Below are 23,686 nucleotides of genomic sequence, written 5' to 3' on the forward strand. Positions count from 1 at the left end.
CTTTAGTTCGCTATTTAAATTTTAAAAGATTATTGATAGACAGCTTTGTTGACAAATCCAGACCCCTGCAGTGGTCTGTATCAGATTGACAAATTTAAGGAGGAATTGTTAAAGAAAATGTAACCGACACTAACACAAGAGTTATTGTACTTTCCATAGCTGTATGAGTTCCTCAAACAAACACAAGAATCTGTTCTGAAGTTGACTGTACTGACCTGATGAATCTTAGACATCTGTTAAATGTGTGTTTTCGTTAACGGAAAGGATGAGATGTCAGTCCCATGGCTCCACCATCCGGGTTGCTTCTGGACATGCCTTGGCTGCACCAGTGCAATGTCAGCATCTAGTTAGGTAGTCCTTTGGCTCCTAAGCTCATAATGAGTGGAAATGATGGCATGTAGTCCATTCTATATACAGTCAATGGTTCTATCAGACCAAAGACATGACGCACCTTTTAATGCTAGAAAACACGCCTTTTAATCATGCTGTGTTATGCCAAAATGGATCTGAAAAGAGCTAGGTGTGTGTATATACTGTAACTTTTGTAATAATCAAGCTGATTGAGAACTGATTAACAAAAGCAAATCATGTTTAAAAAAGAAAGAAAGAAAGAAAGAAAAAAAATACCTTGCTATTTTTGTCCCTTTCGAAACACCATAGTTAAGCCAGCGCAGTCTTCCTGCTTCCTGCAGTAGCTGGGAGAGACACCACTGTGCTTTTGAAAGGCACATTTCACAAAATATCCCAAATGACTCAGTTGACAAGTCAAAAGTCATATGCACTTTATGTCAAAGCACTATAAGAGTTTGAGCTACCTCCTACAAGCTGAGCATACAGGTCCAGCTAGTGAGACTGATGTCAGTATAGGCAACCACATCACAAAAGCAGTGTGAGTTAACACAGACCTATGGATGAAACACTTTGAAGTTCTCTCCTACCTGAAAGTCATGGTTTCAGACCACACCAGTGAAGCTGTGCAGCGTTTTTTGTTTTGTATAGTTTTTCTAAAACTCAGTCTTTAATCACTATTATAAGATAATAAACATATTTTGACAGCCCTGAAAACATGTTGAGCAGCAGCTACAGCATTAGTGTTAGATGTTGATAATCAAAAACATACCTATATGTATGAAATATAGTCCATTTAGATTTTGCACCAACTTTAGAGTTGGTTTTTTTTGTGTGTTTTGTGTGCCCTCTCTGCCTTTTTTGAATAGGGAAGCATGCAGAGAGACGGGTAAGTGGGGACATGAGTAGAACCAGAAGAACCAGTTTAAGGCTACACTCTCTGTATATGGGGGCATGCTTTCACCACTGGGCCATACCAGTTTCCTTTGTACAGTGATTTTTCTGGTCCATTAGCGTTTGGGCTCACGTTACACCCTTCTAAAATACGGCTCTCACAGTACATTTAAGGCTTTATGGGTGACATAATAACATGTAATCTGAGTAGCAAGTACAATAAAAAAAAATCTACAAGGACATGCTTTGGTAATTTTAATGTTTTTGTCCCAATAAACGAGCTCATTGTAATATTTTAGGTGCCAAAGAAAACACAGGCATGGTGGCAGGTGCAGACTCAGAAATGTGTAAGGTTTGGTTAACCCTTTGCATCAACAACTGTTTATTTCTCACAACACATCTGTACTCCAAGAACTCCAAACCACTAAAACATATGTGTGTGACAAAATGTTGACTGTGCAGAGTCCTGCAGGCATATCCTATATTACAAGTATTTTCAGATATGTGAGAGGAAAAGCTGTAAGACTTTTTGATAATCTCACAGAAAATTATTATGAATTTATTTTGCCTACCCAATGTTAAATCCTACTATGATGCAGTAACAAACACAAATTCATAAAACATGTAAAATAAAAAGTAGCCAATGTAAGTCGGTCAAAAGACTCCATGGTCTGTATTTAGTCTCAACAATTAAATGCACACTTTTCATTGACAACCAAGTATGTTAAACTACTGCAAATATGGGAAATTTGAATGTCATTTTGAAAACAGAAAACTGTGGAAGTATTCTCCTGAATCTCCTAACCTTAAATTTTAATGTAATTCAACTATGTTAACATGGAGAAGAACTGACATGAAAATAAAAGCACATACTGTGCATACAGTAGGCTATGATGCATTTGCAATTGTGTAAAACAGATATGAGAAATGAATATTTTGGTTATTGGAGATACTTAAACATGTTGTCATGCAAATTAATTAATGATCCATGCTTCATTGTTATACATACAAAAGTACCACTTCAGTGTTGGGGAACTATTAATGTAGGAATACATATATAATCCAAAAAAGTGTCTTTGTGAGTGAGTTTGAGTTTTGAACATTTTATCACTGCATGCTTATAGAAAGAAACAAGGAATAGTTTCATGTTTAAAGTCAAAAGATGTATTTTTTTTAACAAAATAATTACTCTGTAGCAACATACAAATGTACCATGTTTAACGAAGAAAGTGTGTCTGTAATATACAATGTGAAATGTGCCAAGTTACAACTTATTTTTATGATTCAAAACGTTTAACATTCAATGCAATAACTTAGAGTGTTATGACAGGAAGTGTTTCCTGAACATTTAGAGGGCTTGAAGATGAAAGTCAGATAAAAAAACAACGTTTACCAATTATTAATGTTATGAAATATACAAACATCCATCGTCACTATCAAACTGAACATTTCAGATTCCGTCCAATAACTCATGTAATAGACAGTAATTTCGATTTCTTGAAGATAAATGTGTCTCTGTCATATTTAACCAGTTATCAGTGAGATGGTTTAAAAGAGGCGAGAGGGAAGCAAATGCCTTAATATTTCACAAGCATTGTTTATTTTTTTCCAATAATCAAACTTGTAATGTAGCTGACTTCTGTTCTGTTCAAGGTGTTCTGAACAGTAATAACAGCCAGCAGGTACTCTGCAGGACTTTACATCTTCAGACTGAACACTGCACCTGCATGAGTATGAACGTTTTCACTTCATTTAATTCATGTAATTATGTCCTTTAAATTCATTCCATATCCAGTGCAAACAAAGCTTTGTTCTAGTTGGTTATAACATATTAAAAAAAAAACAAGGCTATGATAGCCTTAAAATGTGAGGAAAAAAAACTATCTAAATTTGTGTCCAAGCATTGAAACTTCCATTGCAACTTAACAAGACACAGAGAAGCATATAAAAAACAACATATGTGGCAACACACATGGTCCATAAGTTAATATGTTGTATATTATTTTGCTCCTATCTTGCAAGTGATCTAACTTCGCTCAGTCTGTCCTTTTTAGAAGTAAACATGCAGTTAAATAATATTTCTTCTTTAAATATTGTTCAAACTTAAACATTGGATATTAGATATCTAGACATGATAGATATTGTCCTCACTCAGGTCCAGATGTACAGTTTGACCTGCTTTGCGGAGCTCCCTCAGAGTAGTTCTGGAGAAAGTATAGAACAAATACTTGCTCACTACACATTAATTAATAAGAAGGTTATCTAAAATAACATATTAAACAATTTTGCACACACTACAAAAAAGTAGACATTTACCAGTGCTATCTTGTATCTTTCTATAAAACCAAGAGCCAGGGTATATCTTATACAACCTGTGCAGTGTCCTGTGTACAGTTTCTCTTATCTATGTTCTCCCTCTGCCTGCCTGTATAACTGGCATAATGATTTATGTATAATTTATAATGTATCTTATATACGTTAACAATGCTGTATTTCTTCTTTCTGACCATGGATTTTCTTAGATATATGCCCCCGAATAGCACATCAACAAAAATCCAAAACACATCAATACTCCAAGCATGTCCAAGGAATGCCATGCTTCTTCTGTACCTGGTGAAAAAGGTGTAAATACCCCCCAAAATAAGGTCTCCAATCCTGGCCAGCTAAAGTGCCCTCGCTTGCAGCTGGCATACATGGGCCCTGAGTATGATCAGAGGAACCAGGTTCCTTAGGCTGACCTCTATTTCTCTGGCCTTGTCTTTTTATACCCCTTTCACCTGAGCCCATGTCCATTCCTACATCCATGTATCTGCTGCCTCAGAGTTTAACACAGAAGAGGTGATGTCCTCAGGGAAAGTAAAAACATATGGATGTGATGTGGAACAATTAAAGAGCATGTATCAGTCACACTCACACAATAAGTTGTAAATCTTGATGTTCTTCATACTTACGTTTGTATAGTCTGCCACATATGATAAAGAGAATATTCCACCCCAAAAATGGGTTATTTGCAAGGTTTTCCAAAAGTTATATGGGCAGGTTCAGCTTTTATCACATTTTTTCAGCTCATATTGTCTAGCTTATTCATGAGTCTAATAGTGACTTAGCAGGATATTCATTTGGCAAAATGTGACTGTGAGTTGAAATTTAAAAAAGCAAGTTCAGTTTTAGGACATTGGCAAAGGGTATTTTTTCCATAATTTCTAAATGTTACATTAAGATAGTTCTCTTCAAAGAACTATGGTTTTTGTGAATTTATTTTTAAAGGAGCAATCAAGAGATACACACATGTACCGATGACCATGTTGATGTTGTCTGACAACAGTAGCTCTTTGTTATTTAAAGCAAATGTATGAGAAATATACAACTAATTCTTAATAAGTGAGCACAGTTTTACCAGGACACACTTGCATTTTGGATCGTTTTGCTATGAATAGAGATGTTAACTTTTCTTTAGGTAGACAACATGTTCAGTTTGAAAGTTCACATTTGGCCATATTCAATTTTTAACTTCCTCTTCTTCAATTAAGTGTTCTTTATTTACAAAAAATACCACATTTTGATTGAAACAACCAAACAAATGTTAGATAATTTGTCCACTGCTGTGTAGTTAAACACTGTTGATCTCTCTTCAATGGGATGCAGCATAGGTCATCTGAATCTGACTAAAAATGACTATTTAAATTAAATAACACATATTTGTGAAAAAATCTGTAACTGTAGATAAAGTAAAAATGCTCAGCATTTTGATGGTTGTGTTCTTGCTGTGGTGTTAGGAAGGCTGGGCCTACTCCAACATATGTCTTATTCATAGTTTAACATTATCCTGTAATGCGATGTTAAGGCTATGGCTTGTAAAATATTAAATACATTGTTTTACATTTTTATTTTGCGAAATAGCACAACAGGTGCTGATACATTGTGAGCAATATGAGTATGGAGGTTTAGGGCCTTCGTGGTCCTCACCTGTTCTCTGACTTTAGAATAATTAATCTGAAACATCAACAATAATTTTAAGATTTTATTATTATGTGCCAAAAGAATTAAAATAAATTAAGATTGCTGACAAGATGAAACAATAGCAAGGCAGTGCTGAGCAACAAACAAGGGAGGAGGAGAGAGATCAAAACAAGCTGCTAATTGATTCGAAGTGTAACATTTGCATGTTGTGACAAAGTTGTTAATTAATACAGAAGTGTTTTTTCACCTTGAAGCAATATGCCACCTGATGTTCCTGTTGTTGTGTAAGAGGATGAAGCAATCTCCACTGTTGATCACTTGTGTTTGCGTTTTGGGACCCTGCTGCAGCTCTCCCACTGGAGTCCAGCCACTGGGTAATGAAGCAGAGCTTACAACAGATGGGGACTTATTTATCTTCAACTGTGTTTTCTTCTGTGTTGTTTTGGTCTGTGCACAAGTGCAACTTTCATTTCCATGTTGCATCAGTGTATTTTTGAACTTGAAAGCACCATGGAAATATGTTCTGGAGTTAATGCCAGGGGGAGTCTGGGCCATGCTGCAGGACCCATGCTTTATTGAACCCCTTAGAACCACATAGTGATAAACTTTTCAGAGTTTCTAACTTACGTAGTTTTTACAGAGTTCTTTGAAAAACACTATCTCTATTGTTACATGTTTATATTAACATGCCATAAATAAATGGTGTTTTATCTTAGGAAATCTTACCTTTGTTACCTTCTTTACATTCCTGCACAAATGTAATAACATGATCTGCACTGCTTATTTGTCTATATGTGTATCTTAATCCCGTTTTAGCTTGTTAAGAATAAAGACCGAAAGATCTCACTTTGGTCTGCAGCCACCTTCTTCTTCTACTTTGTATTGTGTATTCAAAAAAATACTCTAGACGCTTGTGTGCCCACCATTCCTGCATTTCAATTTGTGTGATTTGCTTGAGAAAATAAAATCACATGATTTGATTTACACATTTTTCACATGTTGATCATGAATGTGTAAGATTTAGATTTAGTAAATCAAACCAAAGAATGAATATGGAACCATGCACATATATGCAATTTGTGAACAGTTTTAGTTAGTTTTTACATCCTAAATATGGAGATGACTGAAGTAGTGATCTATCAGAACCGTAAAAAAAATGCAAGTTTTACGAATGAAAAGGTTAGACAAAATTTTTTTTAGGGGTACCACTTCCTCCATGCTCAAATATGGAGCAAATAGTAATATCTAGCTATATCTAGCAGTTAGATTCTATATTGAGTCTTTCAATTTCACCATTTTGATATAGTAGTTTAAAAAAGCACAGCTCGATGTGAGGAAAGTGTTTAAATCCCATCCCATTGTTATGGCTGTATGTTCTGTGTCCCTGCCCCTCTATCACCTTCTCTGCAGGAGTCTCCGGATTGAGGCAATGAGGTTCATATTGGGCCTTAAAGTTTGCAGCTTCCTGCAGTCAGGGAGAGGCATTTGAGTTGGGCACTACTGCCCGTCTGACTCGCCTTTCGGGGATTTGTGTGAGCTTTTGTTGTGTTTTGTCATGTTAGATTATTGTTGATCTTTGTTGTATTGTTTATTCCTTTTTGTCATTTTGTATTAAAGCCCTTTCTGTTAAGTGTTAAAAGGTGTTATCATGTTTCTATGGATTCATGTGATGGATTATTGTTAGCCCCACAGGGCCGCCTTAAGTGGGGCGTAACACCATACTAAAAGTCCACATTTGGGATTTGCACCCAGACTTCACAGAAAGGCACCAGTCCCATCAGCCACACCACAGTGCTGCCTGGCAGTGCTGGCCTTTTTGGTCCTTTCATTTCACCATTTTGTTATTGTAGTTCGAATGTACATCTCAGACTGTAAGGAAAGCATGTGAATGTTTCTGCCAATCCAAAGTATGCAGTCCTAACCACTACACTGCTGTGCCACCTGTCAGCACTGCTGCTGGTTTCATCTACTTTTAAGTTCATCCCTGTAGTTCAATATCATGGACCACATTTCATTTGGAGAAAGCTGGAACACTAGTTTTACACTGAATGATCCGAGTCTGGATTTGAATCCAGAACCATTGGACTGAGAAGCAGCATTGCTAACCATTGCAGCAATGCATTGCTGATTAGATGTCAATTGTTTATGTGAATTGATTTTCTAGTACATTCTTTAGATCAAAATTGTTGGATCACATTTCAGTAGGAGAAAGCCAGAACACTCCTTGTTTTCGGAAAGGCCCCAGCCTGGATTTGAACCCTGAATCAGCTTATTGTAAGGCAGTAGGACTAACCACCAAACTAACATACCCACTTGCAGTGCTCAGTCATAGGGTTTTTTAAACTTCCCATTACAGTCTGGTAGTTTAAATCATAGTCCTCTGTGCAGTGGGATAATTTTGAACTCTAATGTTATGGGGATTTATTTACTTTCTACATAAGTCTTTTTTTTTTAAATAATGGTTCAAACTCCAGTGGGAGAAAGCCAAAACACTTAAGATTACTTACATTGTCAGATTACATGTTATCAGAATTCTTTCCCCAAAGTATTTAGATTACATTTGATAATAAAATACTGTGGGGAAATAATTCTGATTAGAAGTAATCAGAGTACTTGCTGCAAAGTAAGGAACTTGAGCTGAATCATAAAACAGTGTACAAAAACGCTTACATGATAGAGGGGGCTTTTAGAACAAAAAATTGTGGTAGCTCAACAAAAATTGTTAGTTGTGTTTCTTAGTATGCCAACTTACTTATTTGCCATATAATTATGACATAGTTTGTGGCCTCTGGAGCCAGACGTTTATCAATGTTGGCTTATTTCTTGAGGAAAGGGAATATTTTTTCACATTGCTTATCTGTATTAGTGAAAGAAGCTTTATATATGGGTAGCTGTCTCTTTTATTTTGTGTGTTTCAGTTGTGGAGAGGGGGCATTTCTTGATAATGTGCATAAAAAAACACCCATCAAATGAATATGTAATCAAAATTTTATTTAACCAGCATGCCTTATTTTTTGTTACAAGGAAACAGTGGATTAAAAGTTACAGCAACATAACACATGTTTTTAGACATATGTTAATAATGTATATCATTATTTGATGTCTTACCCATGATGTGTTTCTTAGTGTTCTGCTCAGGTCTAAACAAAATGATGAAACATTTTGGCAGGAAAATGCAGAAGAGAAGCCCATAACTGGAGGCCAGAATGGCAAATATCTCCACAGCTACTGTGAACTTCCCAGGAGAGCTGACATATGCTGGGATGAATGTGATCCACACAGCACAGAATATCAGCATGCTGAATGTGATGAATTTAGCTTCGTTGAAATTATCAGGCAGCTTTCGACCCAGAAAAGCAAGAAAAAAACACAGGAGAGCTAAAAGTCCAATGTATCCTAACACAGCCCAAAACCCTATAGCTGAGCCAAGATCACACTCTAGTATTATCTTCTCTTTGTAGTGTTTCATATTATTTAGGGGAAACGGGGGATTTATGGTCAGCCACAGTATGCAAATTAAAACCTGTATTAGAGTAAAAGCAAGAACACTGAGTCTTTGCTGTGCAGGCCCAAACCACTTCATCACATTACTGCCTGGAAGTGTCGCCCTGAAGGCCATTAACACCACTATAGTTTTCCCAAGCACACATGATATACAGAGCACAAAAGTGATGCCAAATGCTGTGTGTCTCAGCATGCAGGACCACTCGGAGGGCCGGCCGATGAAGGTCAGAGAACACAGGAAGCACAGAGTCAAAGAGAAGAGCAGAAGGAAGCTCAGCTCAGAATTGTTGGCCCGTACTAGTGGGGTTTCTTTGTGGCAGTAGAAAACAAGTGTTGTGATCATTGTTAAGAAAACTCCCAACAGAGAAAATAAAACCAGCAGTGTTCCAAGGATTTCATGGTAAGACAAGAATTCGATTAGTTTGGGGATGCAGGCGTCTCTCTGCTTGTTGGACCAGTATGCTGGAGGACACTTCATACAGATGATTGAATCTGCAAAACAAAAAGAGAGTATATGTAGAGATAGTAAAGTTTAACTGATGTTATGGTTTCAAGACCTATATCAAAATGCATTTCTAGGTTTTTGCTTCATTGTCTTAATACTTTTAATATATTTCATCACATTCAAAACACTTGCTTGTTTACCTGTTAAATTACTGATCTCCCCTGGTGGGCATGGTACACAATCATAACAACACACTGGTTTGCCTTTCTGGAGGACCTTACGAGATCCTGGGAGACAACACTCACTGCAGACCGACACAGGCACCTCCTACACACATAGACACACATGCAAGGTGAAGCATAGGAAATTGAATATGCATCAGTAATTAATTAAAACACATGAGAACACTTTTAAACAATTATAGGTTAATATTGATCAGTTTAGTAGTCTCTCCTTCACCTTGGTCTTTCCATTTCCCCACACAACCGTGTTGTTACTTATGATAAACTGACGACTCTCTGGAAGAGAAGCATCATAAATTCCAACTGTCACTCCCTCCATGGTGCCTTTGTTTGTCATTTGTAGATTAACAAGATCATATCTTGCTGGTGAGTCTCCGTTACTGTCAAAATAGACTCTCTCCCCTTCTTGTGTGGTGAAATTCACAGAGTCCAGATAATGCAACACCTATTAAATACAAAAGAAAGCATTACATGGTAGTAAATCATGAGTTTATCCCTCTGTCACATTTAACCGGTGCATCCTCACCTGCCAGGGTTGAATGTTTTTTATATCAGCACATGAACCGTTTGGAAAGGGCCCTTTTCCCTCTTCACATTTGATCAAGTCATCAAGAGCATTAGCCACTGCATAAACAGACTTGTACACATTATTGGTGAACCTCAGCTCGGACACATCAGTGAATTGTGAGTCCACATTTTGCAAGCTCTCTAAGCCAGTGCATGGCTGTTTCTGAGTGTTTTCACTTTCATTCAGAGCACAGTCGAACACATCTTCCCAGAAATCCCTGACAAACTGACTGTCAGGAAACTGTGAGGGGTGTAGCTGCCTCAGTTGCTCCTCCAGCCCGGGGATCTTAGCTTTGCTCACAGTGTAGCCCAAAGAGCCCACCAAGATGCTGTGTCCCTCACTGTCAGTGAGAGAGTGATCTGTGACCCAGGCATCACTGCCGACCCACTGCAGACCTGTAATATTCTGTTTGTATAACTCTTTGGCAAGCAGCTTAATTTCTCTGTGAGACACAAAAGCCATGATCACTTTGGATGTTGCAGATTTAATTATCTCTATAAGTTTCTGCAGTCTTTCGGGATGACTTGAAGATGAGAATGCCTCAGAGTACTCAATGCACACTTCTAGTTCTTGTGCAGCTTGGATAAATGCAGTTATACCATTGAGGCCATATTCATTATCCACAGCTATAACCCCGATCCAGGTCCAACCAAAGTGTTTGACCAGCTTTGCGAGGGCTCTGCTTTGGTAGTAATCACTGGGAATAGTTCTGTAAAAAGTTGGATACTCTTTCCGGTTGCTTAAACAGGCACAGGTGGCAAAATGGCTGATCTGCATCAAAAGATACACACATATAAGAAAAATCTGTGTTGACAGAAAATCTGATTGAACCATAAACATTTCCAACAGCAGACTTAATACAACACACACTTTTACTACCTTCAATCACCTTTTCCCTTTACTTACCACAGGTATATGGAACTTTGCAACCACAGGTGCAAATGCAATGGTCGGTCTTGATCCTGAGTGTCCTAAGATAGCTTGCACTGTGTCAGTCTTAGTGCAGTTGCTGTCCCTGACTTCTCCCTTCACTCCACTCACCAGTGCCAGTGCAGCTCTTGATATGCCCATTGCTCCACAGTTGCCATAAATCTTGTAACCAAGTTTAACATGTGGGAGCATGTCAGGATTTTTGTTGATCTCATTTATGGCAAATATCACAGTTTGAGCAAATTTGAATTCTCTGAAGTTAAAGCTAGGGAAGGGAAACAGGACAGGGTAACACATACGTATGTGTTAGTGTCTTAAATACATCAGAAAATACACATACAACAGAATTATCTCTGGCTCATAGTACATACTTCTTGCATTTCCGTACGCCTGGGACTGTCTGAAATGTGTCCACCACATAGTCCTGCCCTGTGCGAAATGAGAAAATACCCCCGATAACAAGGTCACCATCTTGGGCCAGTTCCGGTGGTTGTCCCAAGCCTTGCAGTCGACACACAGAGTCTCCCTCTACCATCAGCAGAGCCAGGAGGATCAGCCTCAACAATGGCATAGCTCTGTTCTGTGCTCAAGGCCCCGCCACTCAGCCCTGCAGCTTCTAAAACGGCTTTATACACATTCAACAACAAGAGGGGGAGTTGTCATGGATGAACTCAAGCCTCGGGAGACTACAGGAAACCAAACAAGTTGGGCAAAAGGTGTTTATGTCCAAGGAGCTGGATTTATTCATTGATAACAAATTAGAATTAGGGATTGAAAAAGTGATTTGGTACAGTTTATGCATTGTCTTGTGCTTTCTGTGCAATAGATAGGATGATATGAATGTATATCACATTGTATGAAATGCTTTTCTCAACAGGCTGGGAAACAAATAAAATGATACATAGTCATAAAAGTACAACAGCATGTCTACAGTGAAATGAGGACTGATGGCTGATTGATACACCGATCAAAAACTGTTTTGTCAGAGGAAGTGCAGGCCAATTTTCAAAAAGTTGGAATGCTGTGTGAATGTCAATGAAAACAGAATTTAGAGTTCTGCAAATAATTAAAACCCCCATCTTTAATTAGAATAAGTGCAAAGATAACTGTTGAAAGAGAAATCATTTAAAGGTGACATATCACGCTTTTTTCATCAATATATATTGGTCTAAGAGGTCCCCAAAACATGTCTTTAAAGTTTATGCTCAAAAAAACACTTTGAAATCAGATTTTGGCATGCCTGAAAACCCCTCTTCTTCAGTCCTCTTCAGAACACTCTGTTTTCCCTCTGACCACGCCCCCTCCGGAAGTGGATGTGCCTCGGCTCTCCAGCATGTTGATCTAATGTTTACATGTTGGCTGAATATACACGGCTGCTCAGAGATCGCGTTACTTCAACCCTCTGAATCTGATCCAGAATCTGATCCTGACGGAGAGGCGCCTGTAGCAGGACCTTTCTGAACGATTGGTCATAGATGTAGTGTTTCTTGTTGTTTTATTTATCAGTATGGAGACGTGTGTCTTGGTACACAGCTACAGCTAGCTATGAACATGTAGCTATGTGGCTATGGTAATTAGCGCTAGCACTTATCCATGACAAATAAAAATCATCCACTAGATCTTCAAATCTGCAGACATGGGGAGTAAAACCGACCTCTGCCAGAAAGGCAGCAGGACCTTTTCTGAAGGATTGGTCACAGATTATGTGTTTCTTGTTGTTTTATTTGTCAGTATGTTGACGTGTGTCTTGGTACACAGCTACAGCTACGACATGTAGCTATGTAGCTATGCTAACTAGCGCTAGCACTTATCCATGATAAATAAAAATCATCCACTAGATCTTCAAATCTGCAGACGTGGGGAGTAAAACCGACCTTTGTGTTTATTAAGACCGCCTACAACTAGCATGCCTCCCTCCTGAGCTCCTTGTTACCACACATTTGTGCAGGGAATGAAAAACGGAGGGGGGATTCAGTATTATTTTATACAGTCTATGGGCTGAACAAGCTCCGAGCTCTGACTCCGTGACAGACCGGATATTGTTGTTACGTAACAAAAACACGGAAGTCTGAAACGGCTCGTTTCACACACATTTACAGAAAGGTGTAGAAATCAAAACAGGGGCAGAATGGATTTTTTTCATTCTCGGGGGGTTTGTAGACATGCCAGGGACACATATTGCAGGTAAAGAACCATTAAAAAGTCAATTTTGCATGATATGTCACATTTAATGTATTATAAAAATATAAATGCTCATTTTAAATTTGATGAATAGGTTTTAAAAAGGGGGTATTGATTGTATTCTAGCCTCTCTTTCAACATTCTGTGAAATTTTGAGAACCAATGCCTTCAGTTTCTGGAGTTTTGAAAGTGAAATGTTGTCCAATTCATGCCTAATATAGGATTCAGGCTGTTGTATTTATTCTTTCATGTTGTGCCAAATGTTTTCAATGGATGACAAATCTGGACTGTAGGTGGGCCAGTTCATCGCCCTTCTCTTGTAATAATAATAATAATACATATTTTATGAAGCGCTTTTCGAAAAAGACGCTCAAAGACGCTGCACAGAGGATAAAACATCAAATAAAACAATAGATTAATAAAAACATGAATGAAAAGCATAAAAATACATTTAAAAGCAATCATACTTCAAAAGCAGTTCTAAATAGGTGGGGTTTGTTGAGTGTTCTGAAAGGTTGGGGCAGTTTTGAATGTTTGTTGTACTATATAGCCATGTGATTGCAATAAATACAGAATTTTGTGTTGGCATGGTGCCCTCCCAGATACGTGAATGGCATTGGCATTTATAAATCCCCATACCATCAGGGATGCTGGCTTTTGAACTGGAGGGTGGTCCCTCTCCCCTCTATGTAGAGCAGAAGACACATTGTCCATGATTTTCAAAAGAATGTCCACATTTGATTTGTCAGACTATCGGACAGCTCTCCACTTCACCGCAATCACTCTTCAATGGGCTCTGGCCCAGGGAAGTTCCTTGCATTTCTGCATCCTGTTTATAAATGGTTTCCTCTTTGCATTGTACAGTTTTAACCTGTAAAGAGGTGATATTGAGCCCATGCAGTGACTTCCACCACAGAGTTATGTCTGTTGTTAATGCATTGCTGCCTGAGGGCCTGAAGATCACAGTCATCTACGTAGTATTGGTTTTCGGCCGTGTCCAAATTCTTTGAAATTTTACATTACTCTGAAAATGTTTAACCACTTGCTTATGCAGTCTCTCACAGCCTGATAAACATCTTTTTATCTTTACTTTGAAGCAGGAGTGAAAGTAGGCTGGTACAGCCCAGTATTGTGTTCCACTAGAAAATGATGTGGCAGTGCACAGTACTATTTTTAATATGTTGTCTTTGCACTATTAACAATTTAATGTGGGGTTATGATGATTTGCATAACATCAATCAGTCCTGACTTTGGGGGATTTGGGGTTTTAATAAGACCTTTGCCACTGTATTATTTTAAGTTTTAGAGGGATTTCGGTGCCCCTTTACCCATCATATTCTTCTTTGTATTCTTCTCTGGTTTCAGTAGGATAATGTAACATTTAGGAATGAAAATACAAACTAGCAATCCAAAACTTGAGGCCAGAATGGCAAATATTTCCACAGCAACACTGAACTTCCCAGGAGAGCTGACATATGCAGGGATAAAAGTCATCCATACTGCGCAGAATATCAGCATGCTGAATGTGATGAATTTAGCCTCATTGAAATTATCAGGCAGTTTACGTGCCAGAAAAGCAAGAACAAAACATAACATGGCTAACAGTCCTATATACCCAAGGACAGCCCAAAAGCCTATAGCGGAACCTAAAGCACACTCTAATATGATTTTGTCCTTGAAATCTTTAAAATTCTTGAAGGGAAAAGGAGGAGAAATTGTTAACCAGAGAATACATATTATAATCTGTACAAGAGTGAATCCAAGAACACTGAGTTTCTGCTGTGCAGGCCCAAACCACTTCATCATATTACTTCCTGGAAGTGTCGCCCTGAAGGCCATTAACACCACTATAGTTTTCCCAAGCACACAAGAGATACAGAGGACAAATGTGATGCCGAATGCTGTGTGTCTAAGCATGCAGGACCACTCGGAGGGCCGGCCGATGAAGGTGAGAGAACACAAGAAGCACAGAGTCAAAGAAAAGAGCAGTAAAAAGCTCAGCTCAGAGTTGTTGGCCCTCACAATAGGAGTCTGCCTGTGCCTGAAGAAAATGAAGGCCACAATAGCAGTCATGCATGTTCCCAATAGAGACGCTGAGGTGAGCAGGGCACCCAAAATCTCATGATATGATAGAAACTCGGCCTCTTTCTTCTCACAGGCATCTCTTCTCTCATTAGACCAGAAGTCAGGGTGGCATTGTTCACAGGTGATAGAATCTGGAAGATAATATTGAAGCAGTTTTCAGATGTGTTCTGTACATGTGACTTCTGGTCTGTATATTGCATTGTGTCTGTGCCTACTGGACAGACACATTGTTACCATTTAAATAGAATACATCTTTATGACAGTTTGCCTAACACATAATCATTAATGTTGTCTATCATTCCCTTATTTACCTTAAATATGATTAAGTTTGACTCCTATTTTCTTATCATCACTGAAACAAACTATAAACAAAGTTACATAATACATCGCCTGTTGTCAGCATGAATGTGTAGAGAAAAGTCACCTCTGCTTTTTATTCAAGAGCCATTAACCAATTTCAACCAGAAGTTGTTCAGGATGCCTTGGATCAAAATTTGTATTTCTTGGAAAATATACACTTTAATTTCAATGAATTAATGTCTCGTTTTTGATGTTGTCAGGATCCAAAATAGGGCAAAATGTTGAATAAAATGTTGTACATTTTAAACAACACTCCTTCAATTTTACCACGATTTTTCTACATTCTTAAATTAAAGTAAATTAAAATATTTTTAAGTTACATACAATTTGAACAATTGTTGTCTAGCCCTAATATAAATTTCCAAGATATTTTACAAATGCATGTAATACTTTTTCATTTATTTGCTTATAGACTATTTGATTACTGTACAAGCAATGCAATCAATCTGCCTCTGCATTTAGAGTCTGATCATAAAACCATGCAATTTCTATAGCTTTCCATGTGATCATGACAATATCAAATATTACAACACCTGCAATGTTGCTTATCTCTCCCTCTGCACATTTTAAGCAGTCGTAGCAGCAGATAGGTTTCCCTTTCTGGAGAACCTTGCGAGTTCCTGGGAAGCATTTCTTGCTGCAAACAGACAGAGGAACCTATTTAAACAAAATGAGAAAGATGTATGAGCATTTGGGATTATTTTTGCAGACATAGTTTTATCTTTGATGCATGAAAGCCAACATTTATACACAGCTTTAATAAACTGATACAATATGGATATTTCTATTAGACTTTGATTAATACTGATGTCATTGGAGATTACCTTTTTTGAGCTCTGTGCCCAAATTAAAGATTTATTTTGCAGAATCAGCTGTTTGTCTTCAGGTAGAGATGCATCATAAAGACCAACTATGACAAAGTCCACCATGCCATCTTCTTTTGGCTGCCAGTTTATAATTTCATACTTTGCAGGAGGGTCTCCATTCTCATTAAAGTAAACTTCATCTCCATCCTTTGTTTTAAACTGAATCTTCTGTATGTGCTGTAAAATCTGAGAAGATATGCATTTATGCAACATTATGTCAAATCAGTACAATAATACATTTAAAACTGTTTGAGTTCAACTCACCATATATGGATCTAGCTGAACTTTAGTGTCACATGTTTCATTACAGTGGAGAATCTTGTGAAGTGCATGGGCCACCGCATAGACTCCTTTGTAAACATTATTGAAAATTGGCATGAGAGACATATCAGTGAAGCCGTTTTGCACTCCAGTTAGATCCTCCTGTCCGGTACATTCTTTCTGGTTTATTGCTGTCTTTTTAAACTTACAGCTGAATAATGTCTCCCAAAACTCTGTAAACATTTCATTACTAGATATATTCAGTGGCTTCACATCCAACATGAACTCTCTCATTCCACTGACATGTGCTTTAGGGATTGACAGGCCTATAGCACCATCCAGAATGTGATTCCCACCAGTGGCTGCAATTTGGGAATCAAAGATCCAGCCCTCACTGCCCACCCACTGGTACCCAGTCAGATTATGGTGAGACAATGTGCGTGTTAACAAATGCATATCAGAGGCAGAGAGGAAAGCGATTATGACCTTGGAAGTAGAAGCCTTGATAGTATCAATTATTCTTTGTACCTTTTCAGGTGGATCTGTTCTAAAGATAGATACTGAGTACTCGAGACATATGCCCAGCTGTTGGGCGGTTGCTGTGAATGTGGCCATGCCATTATTCCCATAATCATCATTTGTCCTGATAGCTCCAACCCAAGTCCAACCAAAGTGCCTGACCAGATGGGCCAAGGCTCTGCTTTGGTAGTAGTCACTGGGTATGGTTCTGAGGAAGGATGGGTACTTTGTTTTATCACTCAGACAAGCACAAGTAGCTGCATGGCTGATCTATAAGTAAAAGGAAATAAAACCCAAAATAAAGATGCACTGAAATTACAAAAATCACACTCAGTTTTAGTTATTCTTAAACCTCTTTGGCTACAAATCACAGATTAAACATTATTGTTCACATTTCAATCTTATCATTCTCACTCACCAGAGGGATAGAAAAGGGTCCCATCACAGTCGCTATAGCCATACAAGGTGAGGAAAAGGTCTCTCCCATGATGGCCTGCACTTGAGCAGGTCTCGTGCATGGTTCCTCAGACGGTGCAGATACCATGTTATTACCATTGACCAGGGCAAGAGAGACTTTCACAGCTCTAGCGATAGATCCACATGAATCATAGATCTGATAGCCCAGGGACATCCCTGGAAGCAGGTCTGTGCTGTTATTAATCTCTTCTATGGCAAAGCGCATAGCCTGGGTATACTGGAAGCCTCTGAAATTCAGACTGTATGCAGAGAATTACACATAGTGCACACCCTTGAAAAGAAACAATAGCATTTAAATTGAAACATTTGATGGTTATAAATCACACAAAAGGAGATTTCCTACTTCAGTACACATTTTGATAAACTTTTGTACTTCTTAATGTGAAATCTAAAATATTTCAATATTATAATTTACCTGATACACTGCAGTGACAGTGGTTTATTCTCGTAGGTATGCAGTCCTACTTCCCAGCGACTGTGGAAAGAGAAGATTCCCCCCAATATGATGTCCCCATCCATGGACACCTGGGGGTATTCTGCATCCCCGCTCAGCCTGCACACAGACCTCTCAGCCTGTGGGACAGACATAACCGACAATAGCTGCAACAGTGCCCAACCCTTCTCTAACCACCTCTGTGTGGATGTCATACTGTCTACAAGAGCAAAATCGAGTGTGCACAAATATTTATACATTTTGGAGCACTATAAAAAATGGTAACAGAAAGAGATATGTAATCTCTGAGGACCAAGAAAGGGAAGCAAACAAGTTACCAGTCAGAAAAAGAGTTATGGGCCATTACTTTTTAGAATTTCTTAGCTGTGTATGACAAACCTGTGTCACCGTTGAAGGCTTCAGTGTACGTATGGAGTTTAATCTCTTGTGCTCAGTTATTCTTACAATCATAAATGTGATTAATAGGTATTGAAGGCACTGGTGATATTTTCAGAAAGCATCATTCATCAATCATGATATTGGCTGATTCATGTGTTCATGTTTAATGCCAGGCAGTATAATGCATGCCTAATGATTTAAAGCAAACAATACTTTGTTGAGTATTATACTGAGGGATAATCAGGTGTAACAGCACAAATGCTTCCACCTTTGGTAAACAGAGACAGCTTACTAACACTATGGTTGTCTGCAACACTTTCTTAATAAACCTCACTTTATGTCTTTATTTTGGATTCAGTCAAAGGCTCAAGAAAAGTAGTAGACACAGGCTTAATATAATGTGGTTTTTTTTAGATGTCAATTGTTTATGTGAATTGATTTTCTAGTACATTCTTTTGATCAAAATTGTTGGATCACATTTCAGTAGGAGAAAACCAGAACACTCTTTGTTTCCGGAAAGGCCCCAACCTGGATTTGAACCCTGAATCAGCTTATTGTAAGGCAGTATAGGACTAACCACCAAACTAACATACCCACTTGCAGTGCTCAGTCATTGGGTTTTTTAAACTTCCCATTTCAGATTGGTAGTTTAAAATCATAGTCCTCTGTGCAGTGGGATAATTTTGAATTCTAATGTTATGGGGGTTTATTAACTTTCTACATAAGTCTGTTTGTTGTTGGTTAAATAATGGTTCAAACTCCAGTTGGAGAAAGCCAAAACACGTAAGATTACTTATATTGTCAGATTCCATGTTATCAGAATTCTTTCCCCAAAGTATTTAGATAACATTTAATAATCAAATACTGTGGGGAAATAATTCTGATTAGAAGTAATCATAATACTTGCTGCAAAAAAAGGAACTTGAGCTGAATCATAAAACATTGTATAACAGAGCTTACATGATAGAGGGGGCTTTTAGAACAAAAAATTGTGGTAGCTCAACAAAAATTGTTAGTTGTGTTTCTTAGTATGCCAACTTAGTTAATTGCCAAATAATTATGACATAGTTTGAGGCCTCTGGAGCCAGACGTTTATCAATGTTGGCTTATTTCTTGAGGAAAGGGAATCTTTTGTCACATTGCTTATCTGTATTAGTGAAAGAAGCTTTATATACAGGTAGCTCTCTCTTTTATCTTGTGTGTTCAGTTTTGGAGAGGGGGCATTTCTTGATAATGTGCATAAAAAAACACCCATCAAATTAATATGTAATCATAAATTTATTTAACTAGCATGCCTTATTTTTTGTTACAAGGAAAACTGTGGATTAAAAGTTACAGCAACATAACACGTGTTTTTAGACATATGTTAATAATGTATATCATTATTTGATGTCTTACCCATGATGTGTTTCTTAGTGTTCTGCTCAGGTCTAAACAAAATGATGAAACATTTTGGCAGGAAAATGCAGAAGAGAAGCCCATAACTGGAGGCCAGAATGGCAAATATCTCCACAGCAACACTGAACTTCCCAGGAGAGCTGACATATGCAGGGATAAAAGTGATCCATACTGCGCAGAATATCAGCATGCTGAATGTGATGAATTTAGCCTCATTGAAATTATCAGGCAGTTTACGTGCCAGAAAAGCAAGAACAAAACATAACATGGCTAACAGTCCTATATACCCAAGGACAGCCCAAAAGCCTATAGCGGAACCTAAAGCACACTCTAATATGATTTTGTCCTTGAAATCTTTAAAATTCTTGAAGGGAAAAGGAGGAGAAATTGTTAACCAGAGAATACATATTATAATCTGTACAAGAGTGAATCCAAGAACACTGAGTTTCTGCTGTGCAGGCCCAAACCACTTCATCATATTACTTCCTGGAAGTGTCGCCCCGAAGGCCATTAACACCACTATAGTTTTCCCAAGCACACAAGAGATACAGAGGACAAATGTGATGCCGAATGCTGTGTGTCTCAGCATGCAGGACCACTCAGAGGGCCGGCCGATGAAGGTGAGAGAACACAAGAAGCACAGAGTCAAAGAAAAGAGCAGTAAAAAGCTCAGCTCAGAATTGTTGGCCCTCACAATAGGAGTCTGCCTGTGCCTGAAGAAAATGAAGGCCACAATAGCAGTCATGCATGTTCCCAATAGAGACGCTGAGGTGAGCAGGGCACCCAAAATCTCATGATATAATAGAAACTCAACCTCTTTCTTCTCACAGGCATCTCTTCTCTCATTAGACCAGAAGTCAGGGTGGCATTGTTCACAGGTGATAGAATCTGGAAAATAATTTTGGAGCAGTGTTCAGATGTGTTCTGTACATGTGACTTCGGGTCTGTATATTGCATTGTGTCTGTGCCTACTGGACAGACACATTGTTACCATTTGAATAGAATACATCTTTATGATAGTTTGCCTGACACATAATCATTAATGTTGTCTATCATTCCCTTATTTACCTTAAATATGATTAAGTTTGACTCCTATTTTCTTATCATCACTGAAACAAACTATAAACAAAGTTACATAATACATCGCCTGTTGTCAGCATGAATGTGTAGAGAAAAGTCACCTCTGCTTTTTATTCAAGAGCCATTAACCAATTTCAACCAGAAGTTGTTCAGGATGCCTTGGATCAAAATTTGTATTTCTTGGAAAATATACACTTTAATTTCAATGAATTAATGTCTCGTTTTTGATGTTGTCAGGATCCAAAATAGGGCAAAATGTTGAATAAAATGTTGTACATTTTAAACAACACTCCTTCAATTTTACCACGATTTTTCTACATTCTCAAATTAAAGTAATTTAAAATATTTTTAAGTTACATACAATTTGAACAATTGTTGTCTAGCCTTAATATCAATTTCCAAGATATTTTACAAATGCATGTAATATTTTTTCATTTATTTGCTTTAAAGACTATTTGATTACTGTACAAGCAATGCAATCAATCTGCCTCTGCATTTACAGTCTGATCATAAAACCATGCAATTTCTATAGCTTTCCATGTGATCATGACATTATTAAATAATACTACACCTGAAATGTTGCTTATCTCTCCCTCTGCACATTTTAAGCAGTCGTAGCAGCAGATAGGTTTCCCTTTCTGGAGAACCTTGCGAGTTCCTGGGAAGCATTTCTTGCTGCAAACAGACAGAGGAACCTATTTAAACAAAATGAGAAAGATGTATGAGCATTTGGGATTATTTTTGCAGACATATTTTTATCTTTGATGCATGAAAGCCAACATTTATACACAGCTTTAATAAACTGATACAATATGGATATTTCTATTAGACTTTGATTAATACTGATGTCATTGGAGATTACCTTTTTTGAGCTCTGTGCCCAAATTAAAGATTTATTTTGCAGAATCAGCTGTTTGTCTTCAGGTAGAGATGCATCATAAAGACCAACTATGACAAAGTCCACCATGCCATCTTCTTTTGGCTGCCAGTTTATAATTTCATACTTTGCAGGAGGGTCTCCATTCTCATTAAAGTAAACTTCATCTCCATCCTTTGTTTTAAACTGAATCTTCTGTATGTGCTGTAAAATCTGAGAAGATATGCATTTATGCAACATTATGTCAAATCAGTACAATAATACATTTAAAACTGTTTGAGTTCAACTCACCATATATGGATCTAGCTGAACTTTAGTGTCACATGTTTCATTACAGTGGAGAATCTTGTGAAGTGCATGGGCCACCGCATACACTCCTTTGTAAATATTAATGAAAAATGGCATGAGTGACAATTCAGTGAAGCCGTTTTGCACTCCAGTTAGATCCTCCTGTCCGGTACATTCTTTCTGGTTTATTGCTGTCTTTTTAAACTTACAGCTGAATAATGTCTCCCAAAATTCTGTAAACATTTCATTACTAGATACATTCAGTGGCTTCACATCCAACATGAACTCTCTCATTCCACTGACATGTGCTATAGGGATTGACAGGCCTATAGCACCATCCAGAATGTGATTCCCACCAGTGGCTGCAACTTGGGAAACAGAGATCCAGCCCTCACTACCCACCCACTGGTACCCAGTCAGATTATGGTGAGACAATGTGCGTGTTAACAAATGCATATCAAAGGCAGAGAGGAAAGCGATTATGACCTTGGAAGTAGAAGCCTTTATAGTATCAATTATCCTTTGTACCTTTTCAGGTGGATCTGTTCTATAGATAGATACTGAGTACTCAATACATATGCCCAGCTGTTGGGCGGTTGCTGTGAATGTGGCCATGCCATTATTCCCATAATCATCGTTTGTCCTGATAGCTCCAACCCAAGTCCAACCAAAGTGCCTGACCAAATGTGCCAAGGCTCTGCTTTGGTAGTAATCACTGGGTATGGTTCTGAGGAAGGATGGGTACTTTGTTTTATCACTCAGACAAGCACAAGTAGCTGCATGGCTGATCTATAAGTAAAAGGAAATAAAACCCAAAATAAAGATGGACTGAAATTACAAAAATTACACTCAGTTTTAGTTATTCTTAAACCTCTTTGGCTACAAATCACAGATTAAACATTATTGTTCACATTTCAATCTTATCATTCTCACTCACCAGAGGGATAGAAAAGGGTCCCATCACAGTCGCTATAGCCATACAAGGTGAGGAAAAGGTCTCTCCCATGATGGCCTGCACTTGAGCAGGTCTCGTGCATGGTTCCTCAGACGGTGCAGATACCATGTTATTACCATTGACCAGGGCAAGAGAGACTTTCACAGCTCTAGCGATGGATGCACATGAATCATAGATCTGATAGCCCAGGGACATCCCTGGAAGCAGGTCTGTGCTGTTATTAATCTCTTCTATGGCAAAGCGCATAGCCTGGGTATACTGGAAGCCTCTGAAATTCAGACTGTATGCAGAGAATTACACATAGTGCACACCCTTGAAAAGAAAACATTTGATGGTTATAAATCACAAAAAAGGAGATTTCCTACTTTAGTACACATTTTGATAAACTTTTGTACTTCTTAATGTGAAATCTAACATATTTCAATATTATAATTTACCTGATACACTGCAGTGACAGTGGTTTATTCTCGTAGGTATGCAGTCCTACTTCCCAGCGACTGTGGAAAGAGAAAATTCCCCCCAATATGATGTCCCCATCCATGGACACCTGGGGGTATTCTGCATCCCCGCTCAGCCTGCACACAGACCTCCCAGCCTGTGGGACAGACATAACCGA

General features: G+C 38.1%; 3 protein-coding genes across 3 annotated transcripts; all 3 read right to left on the bottom strand.

Annotated features, from left to right (window-relative positions):
• Nucleotides 1-8,278: 8,278 nt before the first annotated feature.
• Nucleotides 8,279-11,462, bottom strand: LOC117825681 (extracellular calcium-sensing receptor-like). The gene is made up of 7 exons (XM_034701599.1): nt 11,263-11,462; nt 10,868-11,156; nt 9,920-10,732; nt 9,775-9,838; nt 9,611-9,669; nt 9,352-9,478; nt 8,279-9,198 (listed from the first exon to the last, which is right to left on the bottom strand). Exons 1-7 carry the CDS (start codon nt 11,460-11,462, stop codon nt 8,279-8,281), a joined length of 2,472 nt encoding a protein of 823 aa, XP_034557490.1.
• Nucleotides 11,463-14,374: 2,912 nt separating this feature from the next.
• On the bottom strand, nt 14,375-18,261 carry LOC117824854 (extracellular calcium-sensing receptor-like). Its single transcript, XM_034700340.1, has 6 exons — nt 18,056-18,261; nt 17,582-17,879; nt 16,648-17,433; nt 16,342-16,569; nt 16,051-16,174; nt 14,375-15,288 (listed from the first exon to the last, which is right to left on the bottom strand). The coding sequence occupies exons 1-6, from the start codon at nt 18,226-18,228 to the stop codon at nt 14,375-14,377; spliced, it is 2,523 nt and encodes an 840-aa protein (XP_034556231.1). The 5' UTR covers nt 18,229-18,261.
• A 1,577-nt stretch (nt 18,262-19,838) lies between these two features.
• Nucleotides 19,839-23,686, bottom strand: LOC117824855 (extracellular calcium-sensing receptor-like). The gene is made up of 6 exons (XM_034700341.1): nt 23,508-23,686; nt 23,053-23,350; nt 22,119-22,904; nt 21,813-22,040; nt 21,522-21,645; nt 19,839-20,758 (listed from the first exon to the last, which is right to left on the bottom strand). The coding sequence occupies exons 1-6, from the start codon at nt 23,678-23,680 to the stop codon at nt 19,839-19,841; spliced, it is 2,529 nt and encodes an 842-aa protein (XP_034556232.1). The 5' UTR covers nt 23,681-23,686.

Source organism: Notolabrus celidotus, chromosome 14 (genome assembly GCF_009762535.1).
Source record: "Notolabrus celidotus isolate fNotCel1 chromosome 14, fNotCel1.pri, whole genome shotgun sequence".
NCBI classification, from domain to species: Eukaryota; Metazoa; Chordata; class Actinopteri; order Labriformes; family Labridae; genus Notolabrus; species Notolabrus celidotus.

What these genes read in the sequence shown, in the direction of transcription:
- LOC117825681 (XM_034701599.1), bottom strand. Translation starts at nt 11,462, where the DNA reads ATGCCATTGTTGAGGCTGATCCTCCTGGCTCTGCTGATGGTAGAGGGA. An exon ending in GGCGTACGGAAATGCAAGAA is followed by an intron (nt 11,157 to 11,262) that starts GTATGTACTATG and finishes TCCCTTCCCTAG; the next exon opens with CTTTAACTTCAGAGAATTCA. An exon ending in CAAAGTTCCATATACCTGTG is followed by an intron (nt 10,733 to 10,867) that starts GTAAGTAAAGGG and finishes CTTTTGATGCAG; the next exon opens with ATCAGCCATTTTGCCACCTG.
- LOC117824854 (XM_034700340.1), bottom strand. Translation starts at nt 18,228, where the DNA reads ATGTCTGTCCCACAGGCTGAGAGGTCTGTGTGCAGGCTGAGCGGGGAT. An exon ending in CTGTCACTGCAGTGTATCAG is followed by an intron (nt 17,880 to 18,055) that starts GTAAATTATAAT and finishes CTCTGCATACAG; the next exon opens with TCTGAATTTCAGAGGCTTCC. An exon ending in TTCAGCTAGATCCATATATG is followed by an intron (nt 16,570 to 16,647) that starts GTGAGTTGAACT and finishes ATATCTTCTCAG; the next exon opens with ATTTTACAGCACATACAGAA.
- LOC117824855 (XM_034700341.1), bottom strand. Translation starts at nt 23,680, where the DNA reads ATGTCTGTCCCACAGGCTGGGAGGTCTGTGTGCAGGCTGAGCGGGGAT. An exon ending in TTCAGCTAGATCCATATATG is followed by an intron (nt 22,041 to 22,118) that starts GTGAGTTGAACT and finishes ATATCTTCTCAG; the next exon opens with ATTTTACAGCACATACAGAA. An exon ending in AGAGATAAGCAACATTTCAG is followed by an intron (nt 20,759 to 21,521) that starts GTGTAGTATTAT and finishes ATTATTTTCCAG; the next exon opens with ATTCTATCACCTGTGAACAA.